The 17,778-nt window shown below is 45.4% G+C and overlaps 2 protein-coding genes and 1 non-coding gene across 3 annotated transcripts in view; 1 reads left to right on the plus strand and 2 right to left on the minus strand.

The window, feature by feature from the left end:
* PDK3 (pyruvate dehydrogenase kinase 3) overlaps window positions 1-15,528 on the minus strand; it is a 156,522-nt gene extending 140,994 nt beyond the window's left edge. The window contains exon 1 of the mRNA XM_064483318.1: window positions 15,512-15,528. The gene's annotated coding sequence lies outside the window, so the exon portion shown is untranslated. The remainder of the gene's footprint in view (window positions 1-15,511) is intronic.
* On the minus strand, window positions 656-15,554 carry LOC116150783 (transcription factor SPT20 homolog). The gene is made up of 3 exons (XM_064483206.1): window positions 15,512-15,554; window positions 1,192-3,032; window positions 656-1,103 (listed from the first exon to the last, which is right to left on the minus strand). The coding sequence occupies exons 2-3, from the start codon at window positions 3,010-3,012 to the stop codon at window positions 720-722; spliced, it is 2,205 nt and encodes a 734-aa protein (XP_064339276.1). The 5' UTR covers window positions 3,013-3,032; window positions 15,512-15,554; the 3' UTR covers window positions 656-719.
* On the plus strand, window positions 8,525-8,631 carry LOC116151136 (U6 spliceosomal RNA). Its single transcript, XR_004134912.1, has one exon. It is a non-coding gene; the product is annotated as a U6 spliceosomal RNA (small nuclear RNA).
* Window positions 15,555-17,778: the final 2,224 nt, after the last annotated feature.

Below are 17,778 nucleotides of genomic sequence, written 5' to 3' on the forward strand. Positions count from 1 at the left end.
GGACCTCGGCGACAGGACGCTAAGTGAGATGAGCCCGTCACACAAGACAAATCCTGTAGGACCTCAGTTCTATGAAGTATCTAAAGCACTCAGTCTCAGAGACACAGAAGACAGAGGGGTGGTGGCCAGGGACTGGGGGACAGGGAGCAGGGGAGCTGGTGCCACTTGGGGAGAGAGTTTCACTTTTGCAAGAAGAAAACAACCCCAGAGATCTGTTGTACAACAGTGTGAATCCACTTAACACTACTGAGCTGCACTTAAAAACCGGGAAGACGGTAAATTTGACGTCTTTGTAACCTCTCTAAACATAAAAAACACTCATTTTGTTAAAGTGATACTGATTTTGACTTTATTGCTACTGCAGTTTCATTGCTTTAGAGAAACGCCAGGCTTCAGGAGTTTCAACTGACCCTAGTTTGGATCTGGTTACACGTGAGAACATAACAATAAAAATAACCTCTGTCAACAACCACCACCAAAAAATGACTTGGGTGAAACAATCCCAGTGTATTACGCCATTTCCCGGTTTCTAAGTAAAACTCATGGGGTGGCGTTTCTGGATAAAGTCTGTACATCTAACAAGGTGAAATACCGACGCATTAAAAAAAAAAACCACCAAATGAGGCTGAAATAATTAATTTGGTCGATGCTCCTGTGCTGTGAAAAAGGGAGAAGGTAAGGTAGGACTCAGGACTTGGGAGAGCCTGGCGGGCCTCTATTCACTGCACCTTGTGACTGGCCGGCCGTCTGCTGGCCGGGCGAGGGCTGAGCTGCCGGGGCTGCCGGGGCCGTTGGCGTGGCTGCCGTGGCCGTGACCGTGGCCGCAGCCACCTGGCACTGCACGACCCTCCAGTGCAGCTGCAGAGCAGCGGCGCGCCGGGCCCTCTGCTGAGGGCGGTTGGGCCTAGGGGGGCTCTGGCCGGAGCCCGGCTGAGACAACACAAGTGCCTGGGGCTGCAGGAAACCCTGCGGTCTGCTGCGCTCCAAGACCACGGCTCGCGGCGCAGGGAGGGCTGTATTTGGACCCACCGAACTCTGTGCCCTCGGACCCTGTGACGCTGGCAGCGGGGGACCCGCGGCGGAGGGATGCTGCCCTGGCCGCTCTGGGATCAGCTGGTAGAGCCGCTGGGGCGGCGGCTGCTGGGCCCCGCGCTGGCTGTTCCAGAGCACGGAACCGCGGGGGAGCTGCACCAGGGCCAAGGGCCTGAGGCCGCGAGCACCTTGCAAAAGCAGTTGAACCTGCCTTGGAGGAGGAGCAGCCCGCGGTGCACTGGGTGACCCAGCTCGGGGAGGAAGGTGGCCCGGCGGGATCCCTGCGGGCTCTGTGGCCCCGGTGGCGGAGCTGCTCCCCGAGGCCTGGCCTCCGCGACCAGGGCCCGCCACTCTGGTGACGCTCAGGCCGGCGCAGGGGGCCGCCATCCCGGCTGCTGCGGCGGCGGCGGGGATCCTCTGTGATGGGGTGGCGGCAGGAAGCGAAATAACTCCATTCAGCTCCACAGAGGATTTACTCGGTGGCTCAGGAGCAGGGGCTGGAGACAGAGACGCAGGAGAGCTACCCGCCTGCAGCGAAGTAAAACGGTCACCCCAGGAGCTCTTTCCTGGGTGCCAGGGAACTCTCGTGGGGGGAGGTGGAGGTTTGGCTCCCCTGCCCAGCACTGAAGACTGAACCCACCCAGTCTTAGGCTGTTCTGCTTCTTTCCTTGGAGAAGGTTGCCTGAGACCGGCTGAGCCACCAGAGCCAGGTGACATCTGGCCTGGACACTGGGCGCTCTCCTGGACCAGTTCCTCCAACCCAATGAACACCCTCCTGGCATCAGTCTTTAGACCCGACACGAAACTCTTGGAATGGCCATCTTCAGGGGAGTGGGGGGGGAACAGGCCTCTCTCCCATGGGGCTTCTTTACCAGACCTTTTTCCCAAGGAAAGGGAATTATCAATTGGCTGCCTGACGGTCAGCTTTGTGGCCTGGGACTGAGGGGCAGCCTCATATCCAAATACAGAACCATCTTGTACCTCATGGGCTGGCCGGACCGCTGGCTGTGAGTCATCATGTGTGACAGGCTTCTTACTTTTAGCGTATTTCTCCACGTCCACTTCAGAAGGTACTGCCAAGTCACAGGGTCTCTGTTTCCATGTATCTACACAATTTCCTGCTTTAAAATTTTTGAGGCCATAATGCTCACCTGTTTTACTTTCCCTTATTTTTTTGCAAGAAGCCAGTACTCTTAGCTCTGGAGGAGGTGAACAATGATATAGCTCCAGCTGCCGATTCAGAGACGCAGAAGAAAACCTCTTGAAGCTCCTTTTCATGGGGAGAGTGTTCAGCTTTTGCTTGTTATAGAGCATTCTGTTGGCAGTGCAGGCTACTGATATGGAAGGGTCTAGACACAGTGGTTCAGCTGTGGCTAAGATCAGCTGGCTCTCAAGCAAAAGTTTGTCCTCTTGGGTCCATTTCTGGTTATCGCTGGCTATGGCCTCTACATCACAGGCTAAAGTCTGCATCGTGGGACGTAAGAGAATATGCCTGCTTTGGTAACCGGGAGGTTCCCTGTTACTGGACTGCCTGTAGTCCCGGATTTCAGCTATGACACACCCATCGTGAAAAACGTTAACCTGAGACTTTTCCAGGAGATCCACCAAAACAGGGGGTAATTCTTCTGCGTCCAAGTATTCGAGTAATTCCCCTTCCTCATAAGGCAGCCGAATGCTCTCCGAAAATGATCCATTTTTTCCCTTGAGCATCAGGGAATAGCCCTCCTTTCCTGGGTACAGGTTGACCACCAAACACGGCAACGACTCTCTCCGAACAAGCTTCTCTAACAAGTTCACGTTGCTTCGCAATTCCTCCGGAATGGCAGGCTCTTTTTCACATTCTTCAACGTAAATGTCATAAAGTTTTTCCGAGAGAGATGTTTGCCCACTAGATGAGTGTTTCCTTTTCGGGGGTCTCTGTTGGGCACTTTCAATGATGTACTCCGCACGATCCAAAGCTCTTTCTACAGCTTGCTGCATTGTGGTACAAAAGAGGGGCCCTAAAAGAAGAGACAACGTAAGTGCATCGATGACCGGGCTGAAAACCTGTCGGCAATACGGATGTACAGTCTTGCAAACGCGGCCACTCTGCAGTGGAGCGCCCAGCCTCACCTCAAAATGGACAGCAAGAAACCTGCTCCCAAAGTAGCAGCGCGCAAAATACTTGCGATCTGGAGAAAGACCGAAATGTGTGGAAGCAGCCACCGCAGTGGATCTCGCCTCGTGGCGCTGCAGAACGGCCGGAAGTGGATGTGGAACGCTCACCCTTCCCCCTCCTCCCGCACGCCCCGCAACCCTGCCTCCCCGCCCTGGCGCATCCGTGTGTGCGCATGCGTGGTTCGCAAGCTAAGACTTCCGGTTTTCCTTCCCCGGTGCGAGGCCCGTGGCCGGCGCTTCCAGTCCTAGTCTCCGCATTTCCGCTGAGGGCTGCTGGCTGGACATTCTTTTCATATGACCTTGAAAGCATGCACCCCAACGCACAAGCAGCCAGCGAGAAAATACGTGAGTTTTTGCTGAGGCTTTAATACGCACCGGTTTTCTCGGAAATTCTGTTGCCGACAAGGTCCTGGAAGGTGGTCATTTCTTCTCTGCGCGATCACTTCACCAAGAATTATTCCTTTGGGGGGGCTCTCTTGTTTGTTCTCAATGGCAGGACTACTCGTGGTGTCCGTCACCAGTTTAACACACCTAGAGAGTCCCCATTTGTAGCCCTTGCCTACATGCAGGCTCGCTGTATTTGGTGCAAGCATCAGAATTCTTCACTGAATCGCCCAGTGATCGGCCTAGCGGTTTTCATAGGGATGTGCAGGTAAGACGACCTTCTTTTACCGAAGTACTTACCTTTTAATTCCCTATGTATCACAGAAGGGGCTTTACCGTCTTTTTTAAAGTATGTGGTAGGTAAGTTGTATTGTCTACGATTTACAGTTCAGGATTAAACTGTTTGTTTTAAAAGGTGGTTGGCCTCCGATACGGTTGAGAACTATTGTTCCAGGTGATGGCAGTACAGTTTAACTGGAGGCCATAGCTACAGGCCTAACGGTGGGTGGAGGGATAGGATGGAGTCCTAGATAGTTTATGGGCCATTGTTCTCCAGTAATATTGTTGCCTTGAGATCGGCCAGCCTCTTTGGGCAGGTTTTTAAAAAGAATCTCTTGATGTTTAGATGCAGACATAATGATAATAGAATATTCACAGTGAAGAACCACAAATGAGAGGACCCCAAGACAAATTCGTGAAACTCCTGAATCGTAGACTACTATACAATAAATGTGTTTTCTCACCAATAGCAATTGTGATAATTACATATTACAGTAGATACAGTCTATTGAAATAGCATCAGAAACTCCTTGACTAAGAGTTCCTGAAACATGACCCTTGCTCAGCAATAGACAGACAAGAATCATTTTCTCCTGGCATATCAGTTGCCTTTGTATACAGTCATCCCTCAGTATCGATGGGGAACTGATTCCTGGGCCCCTCCGCCCCCTCCAGTGGATACTAAAATCCAAGGATGCTCAAGTCCCTTACAGTAGGCCCTCGGTACCCTCATGCCCCTGTTCTCCATCCGCAGATTCCGTAATATTCGATCTGGGGAGGGTAGAAACCGCGCATGTGGAACCCGTGGATAAGGAAGGCCAGTGGACCTGTGGATGCCTCAAGGGGGCCTGAAATCAGTTTAGTGTCTTAACTCTTTTAAGCATCCTCTGTCTATCTTTTTTCCCCTCCACATACCCAGATTTAGGCTAAATGTAAAACTGGATAGTTAAACCATATTTTGCTGTCCAGTAATCCAAATAGCCAATGTTAATAAAGCCCAAATTAATGAGGTGAACATGAGCTCTGTCCCTCACTCAAAGCACTGCCTTATTCTTCCAACCTGCATAGATGAACTTAACTGCCTGCCAGACTTGCAGGCTTCTCACCAACCGTGATCCCCTTCTCCTTCTGTCCTCAGGAATTTGCTGTGTGTTGGGTCTGGAAAAGGATGTCTATACCGGGATTCCATGTAGGTGGGGAAGCCAATTAAAAAGGGAAAGCTCTGCTTTCTTGTGGATCTGAACTAGACTCTGTTGGAGGAGAAGAGGCCCGCTGGACCCGTGTTTGAGTCAGGTTATCCTCCTCAAAAGTAAGGAAGTCCAAGACTTCTGCTGGCTGCTCCTGGCCTGCAGACTAGACCCCCTAGCTTCTCAGCATGATGACGGAGGTGGGCTGGGACAAGGGTGAGGCACCCGGGGCCTAGGGCACAAGGCTGAAGGAGACACTCCCTCTCGGGATGGGCAGGTCCCATCAGGGTCAGGCCCTGGGTGCCTCGTTTGCCTCACCTTGTCCCAGCTCTGCAGACGGGCCCCTCAGCACCTGGTGCTGCCTCCTTCCTACCTCATCTCTCTCCTGTCTTTCCCACGCTTTCTGTGCTCTGAGCATAGTCACCACGCCACAGACAGGCCCACCCTCCAGGCTCTGTGCCCTCTCTGCTTCGTCACGTGCCAGTCTCCACCTGTCACCTCAGAAGTCCCTTCCTGACTTCCAGCAAGCTCACTGCTTCTCTCTGCTATTCTGCCAGAGCACACATGCCATATGCCTCATCAGGGCCAGGCTTCACCCTGGAGAGGGATCGAGTGTTGGCGCCATTCTCCACACCCAGCCGCTGGATTCCCTGAAGGCAGACACGCTGTCTTGTCCGTCTTTGTCTGGTCACCAACTTGGTCATTACTTGGCAGCAGGCTGGTACAAGAATGAAGGAAAGATTGACCCCATGTTCTAGTTACTTCAGCTCCAGGCTCGTGTGAAGTAACTATTTTATCCCCTTTTTAGAGATGAGAAAAGGACCCAGAGCCAGGTCTGCTGACCGTGGCGCTGTATATACTGTCCCGGGGTGTCTGAGCCTTGGCGCTGGTGACATGTGTTGTGTGGGCGGCGGGGGACTTTCCTGTGCACTGTAGGATTTTAGCAGCGCCCTGGCCTTACCCACTAGCTGCCAAGGCACTCATCCCAGTTGTGATAACCAAGCATGGCTCCAGATACTGCCCAGTATGCCTCAGGGGGCAACATCGGCCCCCTGGTTAGGAGCCACTCAGCTACGCTGCTCTGTAAGCCACGAGTGACATCCAGCTGCAGCCCCTAAGCTGACGTCCCCGGGTCCCCCTCACTCAGGAGAAAGGTGTATCTGCCCACTGTGTCGCGGGAGGGACTCGTAGTTCACTTGTTGTGTTGACTGTGTCTTGGGTTGGGCTCCCCGGAAGTAAACCCTGACAAGAGGATTCGAGGGCAAGGAGTTTCTTTGGGAGCTGATCCCAAGAGACAGTGCTCAGGGAAAGGGCAGCTGAGTCAGGGGTGGGAAAGAAGGCAACAAAAGGCACATTCCTGAGCAGAAGACTGCGGTGCACACTGCCCTGCCGGGGAGCTCCGGGGGACAGTGCAGAACCAGCCTCAGGGGGTCCACCCTAGAGGCAAGGGAGCTGGGGTATTGATCCATCCACTCCTCTGTCGTTGGCTGAGGACAGTCCCGAGGGCATTGTTCCCTGTCAGTCTGGGTTGCCACATACGAGAGCCACTCGTGCTGATGTGGCCTGGAACGCCCTCCTAGAGGGTGTCGTGAGTGCTTGCCGGGACAGTCTGTCCGCATGTCCCGGGTGGAGATACCGCCGGGAGATGGGCAGGGCGCTGGCGTCATCCGCTACACCTGTGACTGAAGCCGAGCGGGAGAGGTGGGCCACTCCTGCTTGACGGTGTAGAGAAACGAGCCGTGGAATATATCTAGGCCTATGGAGAAGTCAAACTGCGCTGTCCAAGTGAGATGGGCAGTTTCATGTGAGTGTTTTGTCAGCTGTTAAAGCCCACAGGGCCACAATGGAGGGTGTGGCCCACTCCTGCTCTCCACAGGGGGGGCCCCCAAGGCCGTCTGGCCACAGGCGCGCTGGACGAGGCTCTGATCCTGGCTGTGGGTGCTTTCCGGAGAGCTCTAGTTGGCCTGGTGGTGCTTATCATGGCCCCGCCTTCCGCTGCACTGAGCTCCCTAATTGCCTGGTCTTTGCACACGATGAGGGTTTTTAAAAATTACTCTCAGTGCACACTGTCCTTGGAACCTTCCAAGCACATTAACGAGCCCATTGGCTGATGATGAGGACTCCGACTGCTGCCCTCCTGCACAGCAGGTCGACATAGATGCACAAGCTGAGAAAACTCACAGCCAGATTAAGATATGCTAGAGGAGGAAGAGAACTGAATGAACTGCAAGGTCATTTACCTTAATTTACAATAGTAAACTGGTTTGCTCCATACTCATTGAGGTCAATGAAGACTTTTTTTTTGTAATGATATACACAGAGGAAAATTTCTGTTTTTCAATTTACAGTTCTCTGAGTTTTGAAAAATGTTGTCAATCATGCGCCCATTCCTCCATCAAGATATGGAATTGTTCCAATGTGGAAAAAAATTCCCTCTTGCAAATTTGGAGTCAATTTCTCCCTCACCCAGAGACCCTGGCAACCATCGATGTTTTCTGTGCCTATAGATAAGCTTTTCCAAAATGTCATATAAATGGAGTCATAAATCATATAGCTTTGAAGACTGGCTTCCTTAACATACCTACATTTAAGATCCACCCATGTTGGTTCATGTTTTATTAGTTTGTTCCTTCTTATTGCTGCATAGTATTCCATTATGTGGCTATAGTGGGTTAGTTTACCCATCTAACAGTTGAATGATATCTGGGTTGCTTCCAGTTTGGGGTGATTATGAACAACATCAGTATAAACGTTTGCAAATAAGATTTTCTGTGAACGTAAGTTTTCATTTCACTTCAGTGAACATCTAGACTTGGCAATGTTGGGTCATGTGGTAAGTTTAAGTTTAGCTTTGTAAGAAGCTTCAAACTGTTTTTTAAAGTGGCTGTGCCATTTTGCATTCCCATCAGCAATGTTTAGAGTCTCATTGTGCTGCATCCTTGCCAGTACTTGGTATTGACTGATTTGTTTTAAACCATTCCAATAAGTGTCTGGTGTATCTCACTGTGGTTTTATTTTCCATTTCCTTAATGACTAGTGATGTTGAGTATCATTTTATGAGCTTATTTTCTCTTATATGTTTGCTGATGTGTCTCTTCAAATATTCTGCCTGTTTTTTATTGGGTTGTTTCTTATCATTGAGGTTTGAGAGTTCTTATATGATCTGGATACAAGTCATTTAGGAGAAAGGTGTTTTGCAAATATTTCCTCCAGTATGTAGCTTATCTTTTGATTTTCTTAACAGTGATTTCTGAAGAGCAGAATTTCTTAATTTTTATAAAGTCTAATTGATCACTTTTTTCTTTTCTACATTGTGCTTTTGGTACCAGATTTAAGAAATCTGTGCCTAAGCCAAAGTCATAAAGACATTCTCCTATGTTTTCTTCTAGAAGTTTTATAGTAGGTAGCTATATATTTAGGGTTATTGTCCATTTTGAATTCACTTTTGTATAAAGTATGAGGTATAAGTCAAGGTTCATTTTTCAGTGCTCACTTTGGCAGCACATATACTAAAATTGGAATAGTACAGAGAAGATCAGCATGGCCCCTGCACAACGATGACATGCAATTTCATGAAGCATTCCATATTTTTATGTTCATAGCAGTACTATTTACAATAGCCAAGACATGGAAGCAACCTAAATGTCCATCGACAGGTGACTGGATAAAGAAGAGGTAGTATATTTATACAATGGAATACTACTCAGCCATAAAAAAGAATAAAATAATGCCACTTGCAGCAACATGGGTGGACCTGGAGATTGTCCTTCTAAGTGAAGTAATCCAGAAAAAGAAAGAAAAATACCATATGATATCACTCATATGTGGAATCTAAAAAAAGAAAAAAGGAAACACTAATGAACTCATCTACAAAACAGAAACAGACTCGCAGACATAGTAAACAAACTTATGGTTACTGAGGAGAAGGGGTGGAAAGGGATAAATTGGGAGTTTGAGATCTGCAAATATTAACTACTATATATAAAATAAATAAACAACAAGGTCCTACTGTATAGCACAGGGAACTATATTCAATACCTTGTAATAGCCTATAATGAAAAAGAATATAAAAAGGAATATATATATATATATATATATATATATATATATAAATATTTAACTGAACCACTATGCTGTACACCAGAAATTACACAACATTGTAAACCGACTATACTTCAATAAAAGAGAAAAAGGTTCATTTTTTGCATATGGATATCCAAGTGCTCCAGGATCATTTGTTGAAAAGACTGTCCTTTCTCCATTGAATTGCCTTCCCACCTTTGCAAAAAATCAGTTCACCATATATGTGAAGCCCTATATCTGGACTCTCAATTCTGGTCCACTGATTTGTCTATATTTGTGCCAATACTACTATGTCTTAATTACTGTAGATTTATAATAAGTTTTGAAATCGGGTAGTCATAAAGCTTCAACTTTGTTCTTTTGCAGAACAGTTTTGGCTATCCTAGTCCATTGGTCTTTCCATATATTTTAGAATTATCTTGTCAATTTCTACAGATTGTCAGGTCTAAACCCTAGTTCCACTAATTATCTGTCTGTCCTTGAGAAAGTTACTTGATTCTTTTGTGCCCCTGTTTATTCATTTATAAATTGGGGTGATGATGAAGAAGATGATGATTATGATGATGATGTCTACTTCATTTAGTTGTTTTGAAGTTTAAGTGACATAACCCATATAAACCATATCCATATAGAAAAATGCTTGTGACACAGAACTCATTAAAGCTTAGCCATTTTTTCCCTCACCACCACCCTTCTGATGGCCTCAGAACCCTTTTATTTCTTTAAGACAGTGGGGGAACTAATAAACAGTTTGAAGAGAAAGAATAACTTCTTTTAGCATGTTAACTGGAACCATGGTGAGGACAATGGACTAGAATGGGGTGAGACTGGTGGCAGGAAACAGGTTAGAGAGTGACTGCAATATCCCAGTGGCAACTGATGAGGTCAATGTTAGTGAAGATGCAAAGGACATACTTGAGTCATTTCTCAGGTAGACTGAGGCTTGACAAGTAATTGGTTATAGCAGTTGAAAACAAGGAAAGAGTTGAATTTGACCCAGAATCACTAGCTTTAAGAGATTAGTGGCTTCTGATGACTTATATGATATATCACATGTAATTCACAATCTTTTCTAGGGGGGTTAATATTGTAGGAAGTTGGGGAATGGTGGCATTCCTTAGACTGTAAACTACTCTAAGGGCAGGGACTGCTATTTTTGCTCAATACTGCTTATCTAGGGCACAGCACGATTCCTTGCATATAACTAGGTACTCGCAGTGGACAGAATAACAGTCCTCCCAAAGATGTCCACATCCTACTCTTTGGAACCAGTGACTATGTTCCCTTCCAGTGCAAAAGAGACTTCGCAGGTATGATTAAGCTATGGAGCCTGAGATGAAAATATTACCCTTGATCTTCTGGGTAGGCCCAGTATAATCACAGGGGTCCTTATAAGGGAAGGAGGGAGGGATGCTACGCCACTGGCCTTGAAGATGGAGGAAAGAGCTATGAGCCAAGGAATGCAGATGGCCTCTAGGAGCTGGAAAAGGCAAGGAAACAAATCCTCCTTGGAGTCTCCAAAAAGGAACGCAGCCTTGTCAACACCTTAATTTTTTCTTAGTGAGATCCATTTCAGACTTCTGCATCCCAGAACTGTAAGTTTATACATTTGTGTTGTTTTAAGCCACTGCATTTCTGGTAATTTATTATAGCAGCACTAGAAAATGAATATATGTTTTATGTGATGAATAGTGTTGAGAATTAGGGAAGACCTGTATTCTGCTGCCTGTAGTTCACTGAATCTAGGTTTGTGGAACTTCATACCTCTCTAACAACAGAGTGCTACCTGGTCGTCTAGTATCTGATTGAAATTGAGGGGGAGAAAAGATGTACCTAAAAGAGGCATGCAGCCTTTCCGAGAACATCTAATGTCATCCTCCTTTAATTTTATTTTATAAAATGCTTTGTTTCCACGATCTCACATCTCAGAAACAAATTAAGTAAGAGTTTTAAGGTCTTTGGGGAATGCAGAACAAACCCAACCAGAACAATATAGTGGTAGGAACTCGGTCTCTGAAACGAGACAGGCCTGTTTCATACTCCTGGATTCGCTCCAGTTATGTGCGCCTTGATGAGTTTTCAAACCTTCAGTGTCTCTATTTCCTCATCTGTAAAACTGAGACTGTAGCGGGCTTTGAGAGATTAAGGCATGCAAACACTGCACACCACAAGCACTCAGTAACTGTGAGCCACTGTAATTCTACAAAACTAAACGGAGCTAAAGAGCAGGTGATCTCCATTTACATTAAAAAAAAAAACTCAGTTTACACAATCTTGGTTTACGTCATGGCATTATCCTGTCTCTGGTTACACCCAGGGCAGGGAGCTGGATTTGTTGAGTGTAAACTGTGAATTGAGGTCAGAAAGGAGCTGGCAGTGGATGTGCTGGGAAAGTGACCAGGCCAAAAGGCCTGAAGAAATGGAACATTCCCCTGCAGTCCTCTGAGGGGAAAATGGGGAGCTGGTGGCCTCTTCCTCCTTGATGCAATCAGCAGTAGTCTGGGAGAAGCACACATGGAAATAACCCCGTGAGCAAAATAGGCCTCTTGGCTTGGGTTTTTCCTAGAAGACAAACTTTATCTTTCCCCTGAAATTAAAATGTGCTGCTTAGAAGCCTCGGGGCTTCCTAACATTTACATGGGAAATGGCAGATATTCTAGTGTGGACTTCAGGAATCACAGCTTCTATTTTTTTTCTTCCTATTTCTAATTCTTCCCAAAGTGAAGAAGCACTTACTCAGATGAGGGTTACAGTTCATTAGAACCTCAATGAGCTGACCCTCAAAACACAGGAAAGGGGAAAACCACAAGAAAATGAGGAGATCCAAAAGGTATTCTTTGCCAGGAGACTTAGAATGAAAACAACATTCAGGGTCAGGGTCCAGAAGCAAAGCAAATTCAGCATCATCATTCAAAGCCTCAGTTACATCCACTAAACCACAGCTGCTGAGGTCAGAAAGTGGACTCATGCTGCCACTTAGAAGCATTTCCAAAGACAAGGGCTAAAACCAAAAGCCTTTTTCATTATCCACAACAGTCTAATCCCTAAACCAGTCCAGAGACTGCACGTTTTTACAAGAATTACCAAATGTAGCTCAGAAAATGAAAAGTATGTTTGGCACTCAGAAAAACAAAATTCTATTTGTATATGTTTGTGTATATATTTTATAATTTTATATATAAATTCTAAATTTTTATATGTAAATATTATTTAATAGCATATATAAACATAAGAGGTATATATGGTAAATATAAGAGAAAATAGGCTTTGGTATATATATATATATATATAATTGTAATATTTATATAATACATTTCTACATTAAAATTATGTATATATTCAAGGTCACTATTTTACCTTACCCAAAGAAATTTCTATAGACAAAGTACCTCCGATTTAGTCACCCTGCATTTTGAAAAGAGTAACATCTTAATAGATTTTTAAAAGAAAAAAATTGTGTCATCAGATCCATTTTAATAAGGCTGACTAATGTTACTAAATATATAACACTGTCTAATACCAAATTACAGTTGAAATGCATTACTAAGGAAAGATGATAACCCCAGCTATAATTTTAGTTTTGTCAGATACAAAAGCTGGATATGACTTCTGGCCTACATTTTTCTGGAAATATCGTTCATTATCTATTCATCTGTCTCAAAGAGTCAATGCCTTGTGCCATCGCCATTTTGATAACAATCTAGTCTTTCCAAGGTATGAAGGTATCATCTCTTTTAAGAACCTCTCACATCCGGTGTGACACTTAAACTCTAAGTGTAACCCAAGGATTAACTTCTCCCTGCTCTCTTCAAATGTGACTTTTTTTCGCTATTATATTTGGAGAACAGAGGTTTGTCATCTGTCTGCTCCAGAGTCATTCACTTGGCACCTCCTCCTCTGCTCTGTGAGCTCCTGCCCTGGGCTACCCCTGTAGTGGAGGGTGGGCTGCTCTCCCTGTAGTGGCCTGCTCCAGCCCCCTGCCCCCACAACAGCAGCTGAGAATGTGTAAGACTTCGACCAGTTGGGAAAGCTTAATGATATTACAGGGTAGAAAATGGGAAATGAGAAAATACTTTTTAACTAGATGCTAAATACAAATTCTCTCATAGTCCAAAGGAAAAGAACAAAGGACATCAAACCCTTCATTGAGGAGGGTGGGTGACAGTACATTCCAGTTCTCAGCCTCGCTCCCAGGCCCACTTTCCTCTGTCCCTTCCAGAGAGAGAGACAGGGCTGCCTTCTCCAAATGTGTTCAGGGTACAGTTTTCACTCCACCGCAGGGAAACTCCACCCCCTGCCCTCAGGGGTTAGCTCTGTGCTGGCGTTTATCACCTTCTGTGGTGGGCACTCTTTGGGCTCCACCCAGGTCTCCTTGGATCCCATTTACAGTTTCTACATGCTCCTCTCCTGGTTTCTGTGTGCTTTCGCTACTAATGGTCTGCATTTGAGACTCTTTTTGGAAGGTACCCTTAGGCTATTGGAACCGCTTTGAAGAGCAGAGCCAGGGACAAGCAGGTACAGAAGTGTGAGAGCCCAGCTCCCTGGCCTGAAGTTGGGACGAACTCAGAGGCATGACGTATACTCCAGAGCTCCCTCGTAGGATCAGGCTGAGGCTGGGTCTTCGCCTGAGATCGCCCCCTCAGGGTGCCTCCCCTTCCCAATCTGTCTTCTCTGATCCCCTTAAAGTTCTCCTTGGAAGCACTTATGTTTAAAAAATCACTCATACAAATCCTCATCTCAGGGTCTTCTTCTGGGGAACCAACCTAAAGCAGCACCTTTTTACTCATTTTTAGGCATAGCTGAAAGCTCTATAATTCTCAAGCAGTACATTCCCTAAGTCCAGCAGAACAGCCCAGGATCTCTGGTGTGATATGTCAAATCCTTTTGAGTTCTCTCTCCATCAGGGTGGGATGAAACTGCACCCCTTTACTGCTCCAGTCCCCAGTGGGTAAATGCTGGGCAAAATAAACATCTGTCCCAAGGACAGAAAATCATTCTCAACAATAGATTTTAACTGATTAAAGAGGACAAACTTTGCCCAAAGCAATAGGACTTGCAAAGAGGCGCTCTACCCAAAATTAGATTCTATAATTGGCCAAGCTGATTCTCCTCCCCACTTCTACCTCCTGCCCAGATGCCAATGGTATGTAGGAAATAAGCCAATTACATGCTCTTGGGGAACAACAAGCCGTCTACCCTGAGAGCCATTTTTAGTAATATAAAGACTCAGCAGGGGCTCTGACATGGACACATCTCTTTTCTCTGGTCCATCACACATCAAAGTGTGACGCCAGGACCACCAGCAGCAGCAGCATCTGGGAACTGGTTAGAAGCCCAAATGCTCTGACTCCACCTCAGACCCACTGAATCAGAAGCTCTAGGATTAGAAGTGGGTCCAGCGACCTACGTTAAAATGACCTATGTTAAAACGTAGCTCTCCAGGAATTCTGATGTGTGCTCCAAGTTCAGAGCCACTGCCTTGGTCAAATCAGGCATCTTCTGTCTTTAATCTCTGTAAACATTTTTTCAAAGTCTCAGAAAAGAAAGTATGATTGGTTGTTACGGAGGAGTTTTAATCCTTGACACAATTATCTCTAACAAGGAGAAAGGATGAGTAGAACTAGGGGAGCTCTGTGGGCTAAGAAGCCACTGCGAACTATTGCATCTGGCATTATTCACTGGTCTGGGAGTCATGGAAGAAGTCATCTATGATGTACTAGAATTCAATGAACTAGGTCAGTCAGATATAGTGGTCTTCATGAGAGTGATCTTGAAAAATGGAAATAAAGCAAGTTTCTCTGCTTTAGACTGTTTGGTAGAGCCTAATATTGAGATAAGCGCTCCCCCTTCCACACATGTGCTCTTGTAACATGACTGTGCTTACCCCATTATTGTACATACTATCTTAATTGCTTATTTACTTTCTTTTGTCCCTCTCCTGGAAGCATCTCAAAGATGGGGATTGTTTCTTGTTCACCTTTGCATCTCTAATGACTGTACCACAGTTAGGTGATCAAGAAACATTTCTTACATGTTGAATTAAAAAAAGAAAGGAAGCACCAAAATAAATGTTGTAAATTCCTAGCTAGAGGAAAGCCCTGGGATTAGGATTGAGGACTAGGTTCTTCCATTTATATAAGCAACTCAAGGCAGCTCTAAACAAAAACCAAATAGATGCAAAAGTATGTAGTGGTAAAGTGGTAGGGGAGGGTGACAACAATGGAAACATTTTACAAAGGAAAGGCTCTCTCTTTCTCTCTCTCTCTGTGTGTGTGTGTGTGTTGTTTGCAGAGTGTAAACTCTTCCCCTCCCCACCCGGTTCTATTGAGATATAATTAACATACAGCACTGTATACGTTTAAGGTGGACAGCATAATGATTTGACTTACCTATATTGTGAAACTGTTGCCAGAGCTGCTCCAGGTCTTTGCTCAAAACCCGCAACCCCAACCTGTAGGAGTGAACGTAAATCTTTAAGTTCAAGGATTCAGAGATAAGAAAGGAAGCTACAAAAAAAAAAAAAAAAAACCAGTTGGAAACAGCTGGGACCAACATGGCAACCAATCTGACCTCCAAAAGACACTGAGTCTCATTATTCACTGATTTTACTGTATTAGCATGTTAAATGACACAGCAGCCAGGACATTAAGGACCAAAAAAGGATAAAAAGGGAGTGGCACCCCACGCCCTGGGAAAAAGCCCTGCCCCTCCCCCAGTAACTAATGCATATGCCTCTCCATCGCTAGCCTCACTCCTCCTTTGTCTTTACTCTTTAAAATTAAATCCCTCTCACCACATAGGCCAGAAGCTGATCAGTGAACTTAGTTCTCGCTTCTCCATTCTTTGGCCACTGAATAAAGCTTGTGCTGTGTCCATCTCAGCTGGGTTTCCTTATTCCTCTGCTCTAACCCGAGCGGAAAAAGAACCCACCCCCGCTGAGGCAGAGAGCCTGGCTGGGCTAGGGCCTGAGCAGGGTCTATACAAAATGATTACGACAATAATTTTAGTATACATTCATCTTCCCATACAGGTACAAAAGAAAAAGAAAACAAATGTTTTTTGCCTGATGACGAGAACTCTTAGGATTTACTGTTTAACAACTTTCAAATATCCCACACAGCAATGTTAACTATAATCATCATGTTATACATTACATCCCTAGTACTCATTTATCTCATAACTGGAAATTTGTAACTTTTGACCCTTTTCCTTCAATTCCACCTCCTCCCCATCTCCTACCTCTGGTAACCACAATTTGATGTCTTTTTCTTTGAGTTTGGGGGGGTTGTTTGTTTTGGGTTTTTTTTTTTTAGATTCCACATATAAATGAAATTGTACAGTATTTGTCTTTCTTTGTCTGAACTTATTTCACTTAGCATAATGCCCTCAAGGTCCATCCATGTTGTTGCAAATGGCAGGATTTCCTTCTTGTTTATGGCTGAATAATATCCCATTGTACACATACACACCACAATTTCGTTATCCATTCATATGCTGATGGACTAGAAAGGTCCTTAATTGGAATCTTAAACTGCTTTTGCCTCACAAAGGAAGTCTGTGGTTGCTTTTCAGGCCCCAGAAAACAACATTCTCACCATTAAAATCTATTGTTTTACTGAAAGGAATTTATGCTATTTCCTGGGCTCTCAAATCCTTCATGAAACTCCAGCCATTTGGAAGACAGGGCAAGTTTTGGGTGGAGGGATGTGAAATCTGAAGACAGTATAAAGGAGCTTGGGGAAGCAGAATAAACATAAAGAAAAGTGGGTCTTGGGTGGGGTGCTCAAGACCTTTACCAAACAAATACACTGGGGATGGGGAAATGGAGAATGTTACCTAGTTTTTTAGCAAGGGAGTTTTAAGTTAAGGATCATTTATTTTAAGGGGTGTAAATGTAAAACTATCATTTAAATAGCCTTTCAGGAGTGTCATAAGCAGACAGGGATCAGAATATGCCACCCCTAAATATGCTCCTTGACAGAAGGATTATTTTGAGCTAAAGGCAGTTAAGCAGCAGCAAATGCAGAAAGAGCTCTCTGCCCCCTCCCCTATCTGCCTAGAAGCAGAGCATAAATTTCCCCTTGCAAAAGTGCTCCCCCTCCCCTCTCCCATTCCAGGAAGAGGAAAACAACCATCATCACCTGAGACAGAACTTCAGCCCAGAGCTAGGTCTGCATAACAAATCTTACTAAATAGCCTTTATCTTCCACCTGTTTCTCCCATATATTTATCTTCCCACAGCTGACTGCCCCTGGAAGCCCAAACCCCTTTTTCTTTGTCTTCTCACTTCTCCACAAATGTATTGCCCTTTGTTAAAATGGAATATAAGCCCCTGGATCTTAGTGCCTCTTGGGGTCTTCATTTCCTTTTATTTGAGGCCTACATGTGCAAATGTAATAAACCTTTTCTCCTGTTAGTCTTTTGTCAATTTAATTAGCAGGCCTCAGGTACTGAAAATAAAAGGGTATAGGAAATGTTTATCCCTCCATGCAGTATTTTCTTGGGTCCTAGACAAACAGCTTTTTTCTTCAGATGTGGCAAAGAACACCTTTAGTTTTTTCACAATTCTGGATTTTGTCTTCCTCTCTTTTGTTCTGTATGTTCATCTTTGTGGTTTCCTTGATTTTTCCCCTCAGTGATATCTGCATGACTCAGA

Source organism: Camelus dromedarius, chromosome X, assembly GCF_036321535.1.
Source record: "Camelus dromedarius isolate mCamDro1 chromosome X, mCamDro1.pat, whole genome shotgun sequence".
Classification (NCBI taxonomy): Eukaryota; Metazoa; Chordata; class Mammalia; order Artiodactyla; family Camelidae; genus Camelus; species Camelus dromedarius.